At 46.4% G+C, this 17,100-nt stretch overlaps 1 protein-coding gene across 4 annotated transcripts in view; it reads right to left on the bottom strand.

Moving 5' to 3' along the window:
- LOC109899643 (E3 ubiquitin-protein ligase UBR2-like) overlaps positions 1-17,100 on the bottom strand; it is a 41,649-nt gene that overhangs the window by 2,710 nt on the left and 21,839 nt on the right. For 2 of the 4 annotated variants that reach the window (XM_031835831.1, XM_031835830.1), the window contains exons 14-43: positions 15,449-15,577; positions 15,124-15,307; positions 14,955-15,016; positions 12,465-12,575; positions 12,257-12,322; positions 12,021-12,143; positions 11,867-11,930; positions 11,498-11,622; positions 10,979-11,031; positions 10,555-10,781; positions 9,756-9,910; positions 9,548-9,650; positions 9,265-9,374; positions 8,075-8,158; positions 7,793-7,974; positions 7,483-7,682; positions 7,161-7,254; positions 6,456-6,614; positions 3,911-4,002; positions 3,655-3,724; positions 3,404-3,552; positions 2,847-2,902; positions 2,654-2,750; positions 2,411-2,478; positions 2,070-2,205; positions 1,735-1,831; positions 1,444-1,574; positions 1,190-1,298; positions 804-860; positions 221-298 (exon numbers count right to left, since the gene is read on the bottom strand). In XM_031835831.1, the coding sequence (XP_031691691.1) occupies positions 221-298; positions 804-860; positions 1,190-1,298; positions 1,444-1,574; positions 1,735-1,831; positions 2,070-2,205; positions 2,411-2,478; positions 2,654-2,750; positions 2,847-2,902; positions 3,404-3,552; positions 3,655-3,724; positions 3,911-4,002; positions 6,456-6,614; positions 7,161-7,254; positions 7,483-7,682; positions 7,793-7,974; positions 8,075-8,158; positions 9,265-9,374; positions 9,548-9,650; positions 9,756-9,910; positions 10,555-10,781; positions 10,979-11,031; positions 11,498-11,622; positions 11,867-11,930; positions 12,021-12,143; positions 12,257-12,322; positions 12,465-12,575; positions 14,955-15,016; positions 15,124-15,307; positions 15,449-15,577 (3,371 nt within the window). The remainder of the gene's footprint in view (positions 1-220; positions 299-803; positions 861-1,189; positions 1,299-1,443; positions 1,575-1,734; positions 1,832-2,069; positions 2,206-2,410; positions 2,479-2,653; positions 2,751-2,846; positions 2,903-3,403; positions 3,553-3,654; positions 3,725-3,910; positions 4,003-6,455; positions 6,615-7,160; positions 7,255-7,482; positions 7,683-7,792; positions 7,975-8,074; positions 8,159-9,264; positions 9,375-9,547; positions 9,651-9,755; positions 9,911-10,554; positions 10,782-10,978; positions 11,032-11,497; positions 11,623-11,866; positions 11,931-12,020; positions 12,144-12,256; positions 12,323-12,464; positions 12,576-14,954; positions 15,017-15,123; positions 15,308-15,448; positions 15,578-17,100) is intronic. The other 2 variants (XM_020495061.2, XM_031835832.1) reach the window with 1 other exon arrangement.

Genomic DNA, 17,100 nt, shown 5'->3' with positions numbered 1-17,100 from the left:
GATCAAAATAATCAAAGGTTGATGAGTTAGTTATCTGAATCAGCTGTGTAGTGCTAAGGCAAACACCAACACGTGCACCGGGGGGTCCAGTTTGGGAAACACTGTTCTATAGGACAGTGAGGAACGCAATGAGATCCAATCGCTCCGGATTGTCATTTTGTAAGCCTGTGTTGTGAAATCTTTTGAATTACCAATGGACAGTTGTTCTTTGGGTACTCACGTGAAGCTGGAGGCTTGGTTTATGAGGGCACTGTAGTCATCTGGTAGGTCAATCAGACTGTTGGACTCCCGAGGAAAACTGGACAAAGGGAGGATTGGTCAGCCCTAGAGCGCTAAACAGTATCAACAACAACTTGAATTGTATAGTTCTAACACCACTCTGGACCACACAATCATTTATACCAATATCCAACCTAGGTAATCAGAGCCCCCCCCCCCCCCCCTCATATCAGGAATGGAAAGAAGAGGCGAGTCGAAGCGCAACAAAAAATATATTTGAAAAGGCTGAACACTCGCTCAACATTAAACTCAATGTTTTATATTTGAGTAATTTAGCACTGTTATCCAGACCGACTTACAGGCCCAATTAGGGTTAAGTGCTAAAGTGCACAATGACAGATGTTTCACCTAGTCAGTTTGGGGATTCAAACTAGCAACGTTTCGGTTACTGGTCCAATGCTCTTGACCGCTAAGCTACCTGCCACTTTTTATTTAAGCAAAGGTAAAAAGCTTGATGTTTCTGCCTTCATTAGAATACACCCCCCCTCCGCCATCATATTAGACAGTAAAATAGCAGGACTGACCTCACAAGAACACCACCTCCCTGAAGGGTCTGCTGTATACCTGGGTGAGTGCACCACCTACAGGAAAGGAGGAAAAAATGCAAGACAAACTTCACTCCAAAAGGTGTTACTCCCCCTCCCCATCACGTGACAATGACACAATCCACTAAAGACACTTGATATGCATATTTATTGATTTAGCGGTGTGCCGATTTGTTGACTTATTGATGATGCACTATCCATATAATTGGGTCTCATCTTTTTACATTGGACAACATCATTGGTGGAGAGCAATAGGGTCAAATAAACCTGAGCACTACATCAAATCAGCCATGAACCAATCAGAAGATACAAGAGGAGAAAAGACAGGTTACTGGTGAGTGTGAGTGTGTGAGAGAGACTCTTACCCATGCAGTAAGGGCTCCAGTAGCTCCTGTTGACCGTGGAAGAGCTGCAGCAGGTTGGAGGGCAGACTGAGGTATCCGCACAGCACCTCCCACTGACCAGGACACAGAGCTAGGAGAGAGAGACACACACACACACACACACACACACACACACACACCGGGAGAACATCAACACCTGCATGGCTCTGCTTGGTACCGCGTAGGTGTTCAAAGAGGAGTAAAAGAGAGCGAGTGTGTTTGTGCGTTGTATTGACCATGCAGCTCTGGGGGTGCAGGAACTCCGTGGAGGTGGTGGAAGAACAGCGCCGCTCCTCTCAGGTAGGGCAGGATGCCAGTCTTCACACACCGCCACAGGTGCCAACCAGAGCCCACCTCAGGTAGGGAACTGTCATCACACATACACACAAGCTTATTAAAAAATAATACAAAATACAATAAAATCACACTCACAGCATGGTTTAAGCACAACGTGTGAATGCCGGGAAAAAGCCAGCTGCTTGGTGGATTATGCGTTCTCCATGGCTACAGGGTCAGCGTTACCTCACCTGCCCACGTGTGTTCTGAGGGTGTTGTAGAGACGGCAGGCGCCTTCCTCCTCCCCCCGCTCCACCTCGCCGCTCTCCTGCTCCATGGTCACCTCCTCTGTTGACACACGGAATGTCATGTTTGTTTCCTTCTCTACGCCATACGACAGTGGTTGAATGGCAATGACCCTCTCTTCCAACTATCCAGAAGGTAATATCTTAACCGGTGTTTAGACAACTTTCCAACGGTCTGGTAAGCATCCACACACACTCACACTCTTGCAGACCCCGCGCACAGACACACACACACACACACACACACACACACACAGGTATTGGGTTCCCTCTCTCCTTACCTGGGCCAGAAGTGAGTAGTATTTGGACCATGTGAGCCACAGTGATAAGGTGGAAGAGGTGCAGCTGGACAGCGTCCACGCTCAGCCCTGACGAGTCCTGGGAGTGGACCGACCCGTAGGACAGAACCACACTTACCTGAGAATGGGTGAGAGAGAGAGAGAGAGACACAGGGATTAGTGTTGACCTATAACACTTATGACAATGTAAAAAGGTTTTACGGTAGTGTCAACAATGGGTTTGTGTCTGATCTGGCAACCCAGAGAGACGTCATGCCACTGGTCATGTATGGCTGTGTGGCTGATGGTATTATTGGTGTGTTGGGGGGGGGGGGGGGACTCACCAGCAGGTGCAACATGTCTACGTCCAGGATACACGGAGAGGCCTCCACCTGGGGGTCTGGAATCAAAGCTACACAAACATTCACACTCCATCACTATAACGATGAAACTGTAAACCCCCCCCCCCCCCCCAACAAAATAAATAAACAACCTCAACACATAAAAAGTGAACGTGGCTTCAGGCACTGAGTAGGCCATCCTAAATGGAGTGGGTCCTGCAGGTCCCTGTTAAGTCTCTGTCCTACCTGCTAACAGTCGGATGAAGTGGCCTTGCACGGTGGGCTGACAGGCCGCAGTCCAACACGCTGAGCCGAACCTGGCCAGGGAGCTCAGGCAGTCGTCCTGTACACAGAAACACACTCAACACTGGCGTCGGATCCATCTCTACACGTGGAACTGCTTCAAAGACGGGTTGGAATGAAAGGAAGAACGCGTTACCTGTCTGCAAGGTAAACTTCCAAATAAAGGCTTCTTCTCGTCCACCAACAGTCGCTCTGCAAAAGGAAGGAGAAGAAAAAGAAGGGGAAAAAAAGTCAGTTGAACGTGGCATTGAGACAAACATCTATTCTAAAAAATGGGCGTCTATGCTCTCGCGGTGTTTGAACATTGTGGACCATTGGCAGCAGTTGAAACATTCATTTACCCGTTAAATAATGAAGACATAACTCAATCCCACATGAATGCCTTTGATATGAGTTTTATCGTCACTGTAAACTGTCTGTTGCTCTGATTCGATTATTATCTTGCTCTCTCTCTCTGTGCGCGCTTTTGGGTTTTTCCATCCGTGTGGGGACCAGAATTCATCAAGGATAGTAAAACAAAGAAAAAGTCATACAAGTGGGGCCATTTCACTGGTCCCCACAAGGAAATCTGCTATTTTAGGCTTAGGGATTAGGTTTAGGCAAAATAGGTTTTTGAATGGGAATCAATTGTTTGGTCCCTATAAGGATAGTAAAACAAACTTGTGTGTTTGTGTGTGTGTGGGGGGTTCTCACCTATGGACTGGATGGTGTAGGCACAGCTGCTCCAGCACATGATGGGGATGCGAGGGTCCTGCTCGTTGGGGTGCACCTTAAGGCCAACTTTGTAGGTCGCTGTCCCAAAAGTGGTCAGCATCTCCTTTATGGTGCTAGAGTAGGGATTCCTGAAGAGGGTAAAAAAAGAGGCACGGGCAAGTCAATGTGGTAACTCAAGACTTCAAAATGTCCTGTCTTTCATGTTCCCTCAGGGGTTAGGGGTCACGTACGTGGGAATGTAGTCCACAGTGAAAACCTCAGGGGCAGGGCACTCTTCTTCCACTCTCTCTTCAACGGTACCTGCACACACACACACACACACACTAGTGACGTAACTTGAACACATAGACACAGTAGTGTTTTCGATCACAATTTCCTCTCTACGCGTAAAAATGGTACCTCTGCGTAACAATGACATCGGACATTTGTCGGGCGACAGGAACATGTGGGTGCCTTTAACACAATGTTCTGCGTTCCAATACTCACTGACAGGTTGGAGTTTCCTGTGGGCAGAGTGCATGGCCTTTATCTGCTGACCGCTGATCTTCAGCCACTGACCCAGGCCAGGCTGATCACAACTGGAGAGAAGGAGACGGTCAGTGGACCTGACAAGGCATTGACCTACTCATTATGGACAGCACTTATGGACAGCACTTATGGACAGCATAGGAATTCGGGCTGGCCCTTGCTTCTTCATTTGACATGCTATATAAACAAGGTTGTTGGTATAGATGAATCAAAGCCTTTCCGATTGATTGATAACCATCCATTTAAGCAGGTAAACACATTTTCTGTTACAATATTGACCGGAATTGTGTAAAAAGAACCAACACATACATGCCTGAAGGACCTCTGGGGTTGTGGAGGTGACAACTATTTTAATATATATATAGCTATAGCTCTCTCTCTCCTCAGCAAAAAAAGAAATGTCCTCTCACTGTCAACTGCAATTACTTTCAGCAAACTTAACATGTGTAAATATTTGTATGAACATAACAAGATTCAACAACTGAGACATAAACTAAACAAGTTCCACAGACATGTGACTAAAAGAAATGGAATAATGTGTTCCTGAACAAGGGGGGTGGGGGTCAAAATCAAAAGTAACAGTATCTGGTGTGGCCACCAGCTGCATTAAGTACTGCAGTGCATCTCTTCATGGACTGCACCAGATTTACCAGTTCTTTCTGTGAGATGTTACCCCACTCTTCCACCAAGGCACCTGCAAGTTCCCGAACATTTCTGGGGGGGGGGGGGGGGAAATGGCCCTAGCCCTCACCCTCCGATCCAACAGGTTCAAGACGTGCTCAATGGGATTGAGATCCGGGCTCTTTGCTGGCCATGCCAGAACACTGACATTACGGTCTTGCAGGAAATCACGCACAGAACGACCAGTATGGCTGGTGGCATTGTCATGCTGGAGGGTCATGTCAGGATGAGCCTGCAGGAAGGGTAAGAAGATGAGGGACGAGGATGTCTTCCCTGTAACCACAGCGTTGAGATTGCCTGCAATGACAACAAGCTCAGTCCGACGATGCTGTGACGGACCCTCCACCTCCAAATCAATCCCGCTCCAGAGTACAGGCCTCGGTGTAAAGCTCATTCCTTCGACGATAAATACGAATTCGACCATCACCCTTGGTGAGACAAAACCGCGACTCGTCAGTGAAGATAACTTTTTGCCAGTCCTGTCTGGTCCAGCGACAGTGGGTTTGTGCCCATAGACGACGTTGTTGCCGGTGATGTCTGGTGAGGACCTGCCTTGCAACAGGCCTACAAGCCCTCCAGCCCTATTGCGGACAGTCTGAGCACTGATGGAGGGATGGTGCGTTCCTGGTGTAACTCGGGCAGTTGTTGTTGCCATCCTGTACCTGTCCCGCAGGTGTGATGTTCTGATGTACCGATCCTGTGCAGGTGTTGTTACACGTGGTCTGCCACAGCGAGGACAATCAGCTGTCCGTCCTGTCTCCCTGTCTTAGGCGTCTCACAGTACAGACACTGCAATTTATTGACCTGGCCAAATCTGCAGTCCTCATGCCTCCATGTAGCATGCCTAAGGCATGTTCACGCAGATGAGTAGGGACCCTGGGCATCTTTCTTTTGGTGCTTTTCAGAGTCAGTAGAAAGGCCTCTATAGTGTCCTACGTTTTCATAACTGTAACCTTAATTGCCTACCGTCTGTAAGCTGTTAGTGTCTTAACGACCGTTCCACAGGTGCATGTTCATTAATTGTTTATGGTTCATTGAACAAGCATGGAAAACCATGCTTAAACCCTTTACAATGAAGATCTGAGAAGTTATTTGTATTTTTACAAATTATCTTTGAAAGACAGGGACCTGAAAAAGGGACGTTTCTTTTTTTGCAGAGTTTATAATTTTTTTACGAAGCAAATCGGTTAAGAACAAATTCTTATTTACAATGACGGCCTACACCGGCCCGGACGATGCTGGGCCAACTCGGCGCTGCCCTATGGGACTCCCAATCACGGCCGGTTGTGATACAGCCTGGAATCAAACCAGGGTCTGCAGTGATGCCTCTAGCACTAAGATGCAGTGCCTTAGACCGCTGTGCCACTCGGGAGCCCAACAACTGAGCGAGCCTTAGTGCAGAGTGAGCCTTGACCTCGGGTGAGGGTGGTACCAGTGACATCACAGGGGATTACACTGGTTTAACTGGGGGGGGGGGGATGAGAAGCGAGTGACCAGAGGGGGTTCATCTCGTGACAACCAATAAACAGTCTGGGGTTGCAGTGGCCATGTACCCACTACCAGTCAAATGTTTGGTTTCCTGACCGAGGGTGCATCTCAATAGTCTGAAGTGTCTTCCTCTCGTCGTATCCTTCATCGGTGCTAATCTAAAAAGGTATTGGATGGGGAGAGACAATTCCCATTGAGAATTTACTATAGACCTTCTGCCTTCACCCATCCCCTTTCAGATCAGCACAGAGCGAGGAAAGGGGAGGAAACAACATGACTTGAGAGACGCACCTCAAAGTAACGTGTGTTTGTGAGAGAGAGACAGACTGGGTACCTGCTGGAGCCCATAGTTCGGGGGAGCAGGGGGATGACGGTGTTACTGAGGCACTCGCAGAGCGGACACAGGAACTCCCCGTTCCCCACATCGTAGCTGGTGTGGACACGCAGTCGCTGCTGACGCCGCTGCTCCTTGGCCTGCACCGCCTCAAAGTACCTGCACACACACACGGAAACTACTGGCCAAAGTTTTTCCCAGAGAAATTGTATCATTTATGCGTACGCACTTTGCTTTTCAAGAGAGTGGTGTGTGTGTAGCCTGTTCGCCAATCATAAGTCATCAAAACGGCAATAGGCTACAGTTATAGAGCCTCCATGTGGGGCGAAAGTTACGTCTCTAGCCAATGGAGAAGGGAATGAAAAGGACAGAATTAAAAGTTAAAGGAGAAGGATAGGCTACAAAGACCAAGAGTCAACAGGAAGGCTGCTACTAGCGTGTCACCTCTCTCTACCTCCTCTCTCGCGCGCGCGTTATCAGCTCTGGTTAATAAACTAGCTTCATTTGACATTTCCACTGCTTTTCTCACTCATGTCGGGTCTGAATCCAGACCCAGGAATGGGTCTAGTTATCCTCGGGTCCATTTGAAACAGGTCCAAATGTTTTACATATGCATATCGGGTCCGGATGGCAAAGCCCATGTCCATTTTGGACCCGTGAAGGCCTCTACGACCAGTGTGTTGTAGAACCCGGAGCCTGGCTCACCTCTGCCAACAGTGAGAGTGCATGATGTGGCCACAGCTGCCTGTGTGCGTGCCGAACGACAGGTCAGGGTGCATGAAGAGAGGGTCGTAGCGCTCTGGAAAACATACCAAAAAGTCAAGCAATGCTAGTATATCATTCACAGACAAAAACACAGAAATAGAAAATACCATGGAAGGGATGTAGGTTGAAGACGCCCGTTGACACTGATCTTAAAATCGTTAAAGTCACAATTTGGAGGAGGGAAAGCTGATCCTAGATCTGTACCTAAGGGCAACTTCGACCCATCTGCGACCTAAAGCCCTCCATTCTCTCTTCCACTCACTGGGGTCGTGCGGTGGTCTCGTGCGGTTCTTGGACATGACGGTGGAGCGCTGGACGAAGGCAGCCAGCACCATGGCCTTGCCGTCAGCCCGGATCTCCTGCTCCTCCTGGCACAGGATACACGTAACAACCTGCCTCTTCTCCCTGGGACGTGACCGCCTGGGGCCCACACACGCCAGGGCTGCGTCTGGCGACGCGGGGCTGCAGGAGCGGTGAGAGAAAATCTTTATACGCCTACGGTGGGGATTTGGGTGGTGAAATTAGTGTGTGTGTGGTGGGGGATAGAGTTTAAAAACTGTGTGTGTCACTACCTGTGCTCCAGTGAGGTAGAGGTGGAAGCATCCAGCTCCTCTAGACTCTGCTGGAACAGCTCCTTGTTCTCGTTGATAAAGTGCCTCTGCATCTCCGACATCTGGGCCATGACCTTCTCCCTTCGCAGGCGGGCCATCTCCGCCTTCCTCTTCCTCTCCGCCTTGTCCTTGTCGCACGCTGTCTGAAAGAGGGGAGACGCAGATGTGTCCGTACACTTAGATTCAAATTCACGGAGTAACCATAAAAAAAATTCCGCTCCTCATAGGATGTGTACGACCCACCTCTTCCTGACCGCGGCTCCCGCTGGCGGTCACGGTGGAAGTGGAAGCGCTACGCTCCCGCATCGTCTTGATGCCAGCCACCGTCTGCACAGGGACACAATAACGTTACCTCAGCAAACAGGGGGGGGGGGGGGGGGGGTACAAAATATAATCGAATAATAAATCTTTGTATTCTGATATTGGAAGTCATCGTAGATATGGATTAGTCATGAGGACCACTGGTTGCATGCTGTCCTATGCTGCCTCCTGGTGGCCATGGCATGTACAATATTGTACCAACTCAAATAGATGTCACCCTTGGATGAGATGTCTGCCGTGAGCAGAGTGACCACATATCCCCAATTGCGCGGGACAGTCCCGAATTTGGACCCTTTGTGACAACCAAACAATCATGTCTCGGATTGTATCAATACATTAAAAAATACATTTTAAAAAGTTCTGTATTTCAGTGAGACTCCCTATTCATTTGATGAGAATAGACATTCCAACCAGTCAACAAGATATTCGATAAGGACGTGGTACTGGCGATGTTAAACACTTCTCTAATCGTTATTGAGATCTGATATTTGGAGCAGCGCAATAGGCCAATGTCACATTGTCAGCCAATCACATTCGTCAAATCCTTTCGGGCTAAATTCCAGCTAAACTTGGAGAACAGTTAACTACTTACAAAAAGTGTGCGTCTAACGAAGAGCTGCAAAAATAAGGAAATATCCGTATTAGACTGAAAGGTAATTTCGTCAAACGTGTAAGGACCTCCATCCTCATTAGTTGCTACTCATTAGGCTACTAATATATATATTTTTTTAAGTCTCCCTTCCTAACGGTTTACATTCCCTAAGACCAACCAGAAATGTTTCCTTGGGCAAACAAGCGGTCTCATTTATGCATCACCAAATATTGCGCAAGGTGAAAGAGAAGGGTGCTTGTATTAGCTCACTCAGTCCAGCGGGAAGGAGATTGTGAGTGGGGGGGGGGGGGGGGGGGGGGGGTTATTAATGTTTTGGCTACACTGTCCCGTAAGCATTTCGCTACACTCGCATTAACATCTGCTATCCATGTGTATGTGACCAATAAAATTTGATTTGATGAAAAATCATCCCGTTGTCCCGCATTTGGGTATTTAAAATGAGGTCACCCCAACCGTGAGATTTGTATTGGTAGTGGAGGTTGTAATAACGGTGACCTACCTTGAGGAGCCAACGGATCATGTCCTCGTGGACCTCAAGATGAGGGGCATTCTGTAGGTTCTCCAGGAGGGCCAGGACACTGGCTGTGTTACTGGGGGCTTCCCCTGGACCTAGAACACACAAACACAGCAGTATATACACTAGTTAAAAAATAGTGGAAATATTTAAAAAATGTTGCCATTTAAGGAGAGAAAGTTCGCAAAACAGGTTCTGGACTTCAGGCTAACAATCCACTCCTTGTAATCCATGTCATGTTCAGCATGACAAGGAGAGAGAGACTTACGGGACATTTTGAGGGTGAAGTTGAAGTAGACGTCGTTGTCCTCACTACTGTTCTCTAACTGCTGATGTTCCTCCAGTAAAGCCATGCCTATTAGGTGGAGCACCTGGAGACGGACAGACACGGTTATGTACAGCGATACCTCGACTGGTCCCGCGAATAAACATAGGACACTAACACACGCAGAGCGTGGTCCTGGTCTCTCTCTCACCCTCTGCAGCATGGACTCAGACCAGTGTCCTGCACTGGGCTCCACGGCCCACTGGAGCACGGCTCCCAGCATGCCCAGCAGTACGTCACACTGCAGAATGTTCACCAGGCTGGCAAACAGCGGGCAGAACGGGGGAAGCACCGGAGGAGGGAGGGCTACAACACAGACTTAAACTGAGTGAACAGAACATTAAGCACACCTTCCTAATAGTTTCACCCAATCATTTTGCCTTTGGAACAGCCTCAGCTAGTCAGGTCATGGACTCTACAAGGTGTCAAAAGTGTTCCACAGGGATGCTGGCCCATGTTGACTGCGATGCTTCCCACAGGTGTGTCAAGTTGGCTGGATGTCCTTTTGGTGATGGAACATTCTTGACACAAACGGGAAAGTGTTGCGCATGAAAAACAGCGTTGCAGTTCTTGGCACAAACAGGTGCACCTGGCACCTACTACCATACCCAGTTCAAAGACACTTAAATATTTTGTCTTGCCCATTCGCCCTCTGAACGGCCCACGTACACAACCCATGTCTCAAGGCTTAAAAATCCTTCTTTAACCCGTCTCCTCCCCGTCATCTACACTGACTGAAGTGGATCTAACAGGTGACATCAATAAGGGATCAAAGCTTTCATGTGGACTCACCTTGTCAGTCTCATGGAAAGAGCAGGTGTTCCTAATGTTTTGTACGCTCAGTGTATATAGTCAGAGCAAAGCAGCACTCGATAGACAGCTGAAATACCACAACCAATCACCACAATGTCTGCAACAATCGCTTATAATCAATTACAGTTAATACTAACTTCCAAGATGTTCTTGTGTACCACGACCAATCACCACAGAGATGGAAGCAAGTGTTTCTCGTTGAGACGCTCTACCTGTGTCCTCTCCGTTCTGTCTCTTCAGCTTTCTCTGGGCTTCCTCTGCCTTGGACTGGTCAGCGCGGGAGTAGTGGTGGAAGTAGAGGTTGAACTGCTTGGCACACTCTGGCCTGAGCTCATATAGCCCTCTGCCTGTCACGCCAGGCTTCCTGTGGGCACAGAGGGCATGTGTGATCAACATGTCACACAGCTGGACACAACGGGGCGCGTCATACGTATCCAATTGTCAGATCTTCATTTAGCCAAGTAAACAGGAACAAACTACTTTTCGTTAACAACCTGGGTGGTCAGGAAGTGGTCAGTTGAGACTTAATGTAACATCAAACAACTGAAGAAAGCTACTTACTTAAACGAAGCAACACAGTCGATCACTCTCTCCATACCAGTCTCCTTGTTCTCCTAAAGGATAAAGTGTCAGACACATACAGGTTGGCTTTAGTACAGCCTCATTACTAGCGGTCATTTGGCCAAGCTTAATCGCATGTGGACTACGTAAATATATCTGACCAAATCACTAAACATTTTAGTTCTGGGTTAACCGTCCGAGATTACTAGCTTCGACTTGCACCCGTCCTGCACCGCCTAGATTCGCCACTAGGTGTCAGGCTAGTCAAATAGATACACTATTAATCCACTTGCAGAGAAAACGTCACACCCAAAAGTGCAGATGGCGTGTAGATCATGGGAAATAGGAGCCGTCTAAGCAGATGCCACGACAGCTTACGTAACTAGTTAAATATTGTTGGCTATAACTCGTTGTTGAGATATTCCAAGTGGAAACTGCAGCCGGGAAGTCAGCCTGATCTAGATGTGGTGAGACAGGGAGGGAGGGAGAGGCAGAGAGAGCGAGAGTGAAAAGCCTTACATTTTCAGGCAGGGCTTTGACCAGCTCGCTGTGGGCCATGGGTCTAATACAAAGCTGGTGAAGGATCTCCCGCTTAATCTCGTCACAGCCTTCCACCTGGCCGATACCAGCTTCAAAACGCTCACCTGAATACACACATACCCGTCAGGTACTGTAGCCAAACCCCAACCATTTACCAGCTAAACCCCAACCATTTACCAGCTAAACCCCAACCATTTACCAGCTAAACCCCAACCATTTACCCACTTTAAAAAAATAAATAAAATAAATGTCAATAACATAAGGAAACAAGTCAAACAGAGGCTCAGAATACAATGTACGCTGAAACAAAACCAGTCCTAGTGAGCAGTAGCGTAGAGTGGCACTCACCCACAACCATCATGATGAGGTGCAGCATCTCCTCCGTTAGGGTGTTGTTCTGCTGGACCACGTCCTGACAGAGGCACAGGGAGTCAGGTAAGTCCGAGATGAGCAAGAGCATAAAAGCCTAATCTAAGTTGTCATTGTCAGCGAGAGAGCAGACCTTGTTGGCGTTCTCCCGGTTGTATCTCTTCCTGCAGTCGGCGGAGCTGAAGATGTGGTAGAGCTCGAAGCGGCTCAGGACTATCATCAGGAAGTGGTTGGGATCCATCATGGAAGCGCCGGCCTGTAGAGAACGATAACGGCGACAGACGCGCGCACGCTCTCGTTAAAGCCCGAAGCGCCTCTGTTTAACGTTAGCGTCATAGTGTCAGCTGAAACAACAAAAGAAAAACTGACCTGCAGCATAATGAGGTCCTTGTCAAACATCTCCACTCTGCACTTGACATTGTGGTAGTAGTAGATCTGCAACAAGAGTACACTATGAACTACCTTCATTATAAATGCCACAAGAACAACAACGCACACGTGTTAGTGCTCTGACACACAGCGCAGAGGGAAAAGAAAGAAAAAAAGGTATTATAGTGATGGAAGGGGACATTTTTACCTGATTGACCAATGAGAAGCCGTTTCTCCTCCACATCCCGGCGTGCACTTGGGCACAGAGGACCAGGCAGCGAAGGGGGTGTTCTATTAGCATGGGGGGGCTTAGCTCACTCTGTAGACAAATGAGATGCATTTATTAGAAAAGACACACGGTTTGCCAAGGCAAGCTGCTACAGAAATACACAGACAACTCCTGCATGCTTTACCAGTAGGGCTGTGGCAGTGATGAAAATGTGTCAGCTGGTGATTGTCAAGCAAATCACTGCCGGTCTCACGGTAATTGACAAACACATTTAGCATCTCCTGGCTTCCACGCATAGCCTACAAGCCACTGACACAGACCTTTTTAAAACGTAGATGTTCCACAGTCTAATAAATCCATGTAATATAGCCTACACCGTCACAATAAATCCATTATTTATTTTAGACAGGTCTAAGGAAACATGATATGAAGAAAATGTAGTCTATTTCAGAAGAACAGAATCACATACTCCGAGTTGCCCTTATGTTAGTTAGACCCTGATCCGGCTATGCCATATGGCTGTGGGCTACACTAGTTCATTTAGCAGACAAGATTTGCATAGAATTCAGTGGCATTATTTTATAGTAGGAAAAATACAATTGAACATAGCTGATGGAAAATAGAAAGGATAATCTCTCCAAGTGATTTCCGAGGGAGTGCGCCCATTCTGTGTCGAGCGGTTAACAAAGAAACAGGTCCTCCTATACACTTAATTTAGAGGTATTTATATAACTTTAGGTTGTTCTACAAACGTTGTGCTATATGTTTTGATTTTAATACATTCTAAGACTGCATGACGAGACTAATGATGATTTTGTGGGGGGGGGGGGGGGGAGTTGCATGAAAACACACGAGCTCTGCTTCGTTTTTTTGTTGTACAGGCAGCACACGTCTAATCAGTCCCTCATTCACATTTTCACATGCACTTGATAATTCCTCGAATTTCCCGGCGGCATCACCTTTGTGGCAATTATAATAATAATAATTTTAAAAATCCATGTTTTTTGCAGCCATTGTGCCCTTGGGCTGTATATAATAATTATAATTCCCTTCTGCCCACTGTGCGCTCCGAAGCGCCTCGCACTCACATGGCTCTCTCAGATACTGTATCTCAATTCTTATCAGCCAATGCCTGTGATCGGGTCCTGCAGACATCACAGGTCCTTCTCACAGGCCACAAGTGAAGACAGAAACGTTGGGGACGGAACTGCGCGTGTCCTTATCAGATTCCGGCGCTTATTTTGAAGATGTTGGAAAAAAACTGTACACATTTACTGTCAGCCAACAAGATGAGCAGGCCTAACGAACAGCAAAAGCACAAACCCATGACATTCTACTGTACCCCATAGTACAAAAGTTGACCTATTCTATTGGTCAACTTGTCCTTCTGTGTGAGAAATAACTACTTCAAAACATAGTCTGAGACAGTTGTGGGATGCGACAGATTAATACAACCACTAACATAAAAAATAAAACTTTTAAAAGCAATGAGGCTCAATGAGATCAGAACGTTTAGGTTCAAATGTTGATAAACTATTTCTTCCCATTATAAGCGCAGCAATGCGCACAAGGCAAATGGCTATGATGTTCCAACATGCAAACAATTAGCGGGGGGGGGAAAAAACACCATTCTCAAAAGTGACCGCAAATGCATTTATGCATGTAATGCTTTATTTAAAAAAGGAACACTTTTACGGTAATAGTTCTCTTCCCCAAACTTGAAACTCACACGCCACCTATGTATGTCAGTTAGACTCTACACCGGTTGATTAATGTGCTTCATTTTAAGAAGTTAATTGGCAACTTTAGTTTAGAAAATATAGGCCTATGGGCTAAGCTACATGACATGTGCGCCTATGATTAGAAAAAGTCGCAAAAAAGACATGAAAAAGTGATATGGTAATATTGTCACCAATCAGACTATTCTTGATTTAAATCTTGTCTATACATACACTAAATAATAGTACATATTAATAATATATCATTTAGTATATGCGTGAAATTCATTTTGATTTGGACCATTATCATGCATTTTCACACCAGCCAGGTAGGCTATACTCCTGTTGTAATGAGAAGCAATGTGCTTAATATTAAGAACGTTAAGAAATAAATATAGTAGGCCTAGCCCATAGAAAGCTGATGGGATCCTCTTTTTAAATGGAGGACATCACTGTTTCCTCACGCAACTGCATAGCCTATAGAAATCTTGCGCAACATGAGCTCATGGACTCTCATGAACATCTGTTTGATTCAGATGTTCAATGACATTTGCATTAACGTCAGGGTGATTCGAGGGACAAGAGTGCAAAGCACCAGACAAGTAGGACATTTGGTAGGCTACTAATGACCATCAGCAGCACCAGAGCTTGGAGAAGCCTAATTACCGTGACTAATAAGTCACGTGGAATTTGACTGCTGTCATGACCTCGTGACCGCCGGTAATATGGTCACCGTGACAGCCCTACTTACCAGCGGAAGCTGTTCAGGGAATCTGTAGGCCACCTCCATCTTACTGAGGAGAACGTGGAGACCTAAACAGAAAAAAGCAGTGACCATATTAACAAAAGGGTAGAATCTCCGTCAATATCATAGCCAAAGCTTCAGCGGTCTGTCATTCAGCTGTGTGCTAGTGTCCGACCTGCAAGTAAGCGGGACACAGGCAGGTGGATGCTGACTTTCTCCTGAGACACACAGTAGCGGATGGTGTCCACAGAATGTCCACACATGCTCAGTGTGATGGGCTGCTCCCCGTCGGCGAAGCCACTGTGGCAGTGTGTAAGGGCAGTCAGGCACTTCTTATAGGCTTCAATCAGCACACGCTCCTGTACACACACAGGAAGAAAATAAATAAAAAACAGTAGGAACCACAGGTGAGAAAAGGCAGGAGCATGTTTGTGAGTGACCGACAAAGAGTTTGTGAGAGAAAAGTGTGTGAGTGTTCATGTATATGTCAAGTCACTCACATCTGTAGCGCACCACTCCTGTATCATGGAGATGATGTGTGTGAGCTTCATCTGCAGGGTGAAGGCTGCCTCCCACTCAGGCTCCATCTCAATGTGCTGGCCCACCTGCCTCACAACCGGGTCCATTCCCTGATGAGGGAGAGACAGAAAGCACAGACGCTGCTAAACACTACCCCCAAAATGAACCAGACATGGGGAGGAACATAGGAGTAGAGGTCGACCGAATATGGATTTTTCAACGCCGATACCGATTATTGGAGGACCAAAAAAGCAGATACCGATTAAAATCGGCACGATTAAAAAAATAAATAAAAAAATGTATTTGTAATAATGACAATTACAACAATACTGAATGAACACTTATTTTAACTTAATATAATACATTAATAAAATCAATTTAGCCTCAAGTAGATAATGAAACATGTTCAATTTGGTTTAAATAATGCAAAAACAAAGTGTTGGAGAAGAACGTAAAAATGCTATATGTGCTATGTAAGAAAGCTAACGTTTCAGTTCCTTGCTGAGAACATGAGAACATATGAAAGCTGGTGGTTCCTTTTAACATGAGTCTTCAATATTCCCAGGTAAGAAGTTTTAAGTTGTAGTTACTATAGGACTATTTCCCTCTATACCATTTGTATTTCATTAACCTTTGACTATTGGATGTTCTTATAGGCACTTTAGTATTGCCAGTGTAACAGTGTAGCTTCAGTCCCTCTCCTCGCTCCTCCCTGGGCTCAAACCAGCAACACCACGACAACAGTCACCATCGAAGCAGCGTTACCCATGCAGAGCAAGGGAAACAACCACCCCAAGGCTCAGAGCGAGTGAAGTTTGAAACGCTATTAGCGCACGCTAACTAGCCAGCCATTTCACTTCGGTCACACCAGCCTCATCTCGGGAGTTTGAGGTTTGAAGTCATAAACAGCGCAATGCTTGACGCACAACGAAGAGCTGCTGGCAAAACGCACGAAAGTGCTGTTTGAATGAATGTTTCCGCGCCTGCTTCTGCCTACCACCGCTCAGTCAGATACTTGTATGCTCAGTCAGATTATAGCAACACAGGACATGCTAGATAATATCTAGTAATATCACCAACCATGTGTAGTTAACCATTGATGATTGATTGTTTTTTATAAAGATAAGTTTAATGCTAGCTAGCAACTTACCTTGGCTTACTGCATTTGCATAACAGGCAGTCTCCTTGTGGAGTGCAACGAGAGGCAGGTCGTTATTGCATTGGACTAGTTAACTGTAAGGTTGCAAGATTGGATCCCCTGAGCTGACAATGTGAAAATCTGTCTTTCTGCCCCTGAACGAGGCAGTTAACCCACCGTTCCTAGGCAGTCAATGAAAATAAGAATGTGTTCTTAACTGACTTGTCTAGTTAAATAAAGATTAAATAAAAGGTGTAAAAAAAAAAAAAATGTATTTAATAAATAAAAATCGGCGCCCAAAAACACTGATTTCCGATTGTTATGAAAACCTGAAATCGGCCATTCCGATTAATCGGTCGACCTCTACATAGGAGTCAGAAATGCATTCCTCTGACCTAAATGCCTCGTTCTTATCTGATGTGAAAGAACTGGACAGGTGGAAGCAACTTCTACTATCATATTTCTTTCACAAAATCTTATTTTGTAGGGCAGTGT

The sequence above is a fragment of the Oncorhynchus kisutch genome, linkage group LG11 (assembly GCF_002021735.2).
Source record: "Oncorhynchus kisutch isolate 150728-3 linkage group LG11, Okis_V2, whole genome shotgun sequence".
Classification (NCBI taxonomy): domain Eukaryota; kingdom Metazoa; phylum Chordata; class Actinopteri; order Salmoniformes; family Salmonidae; genus Oncorhynchus; species Oncorhynchus kisutch.
Note: the sequence above shows the minus strand (reverse complement) of the source record. Positions and strands in the feature narration are given on the sequence as shown.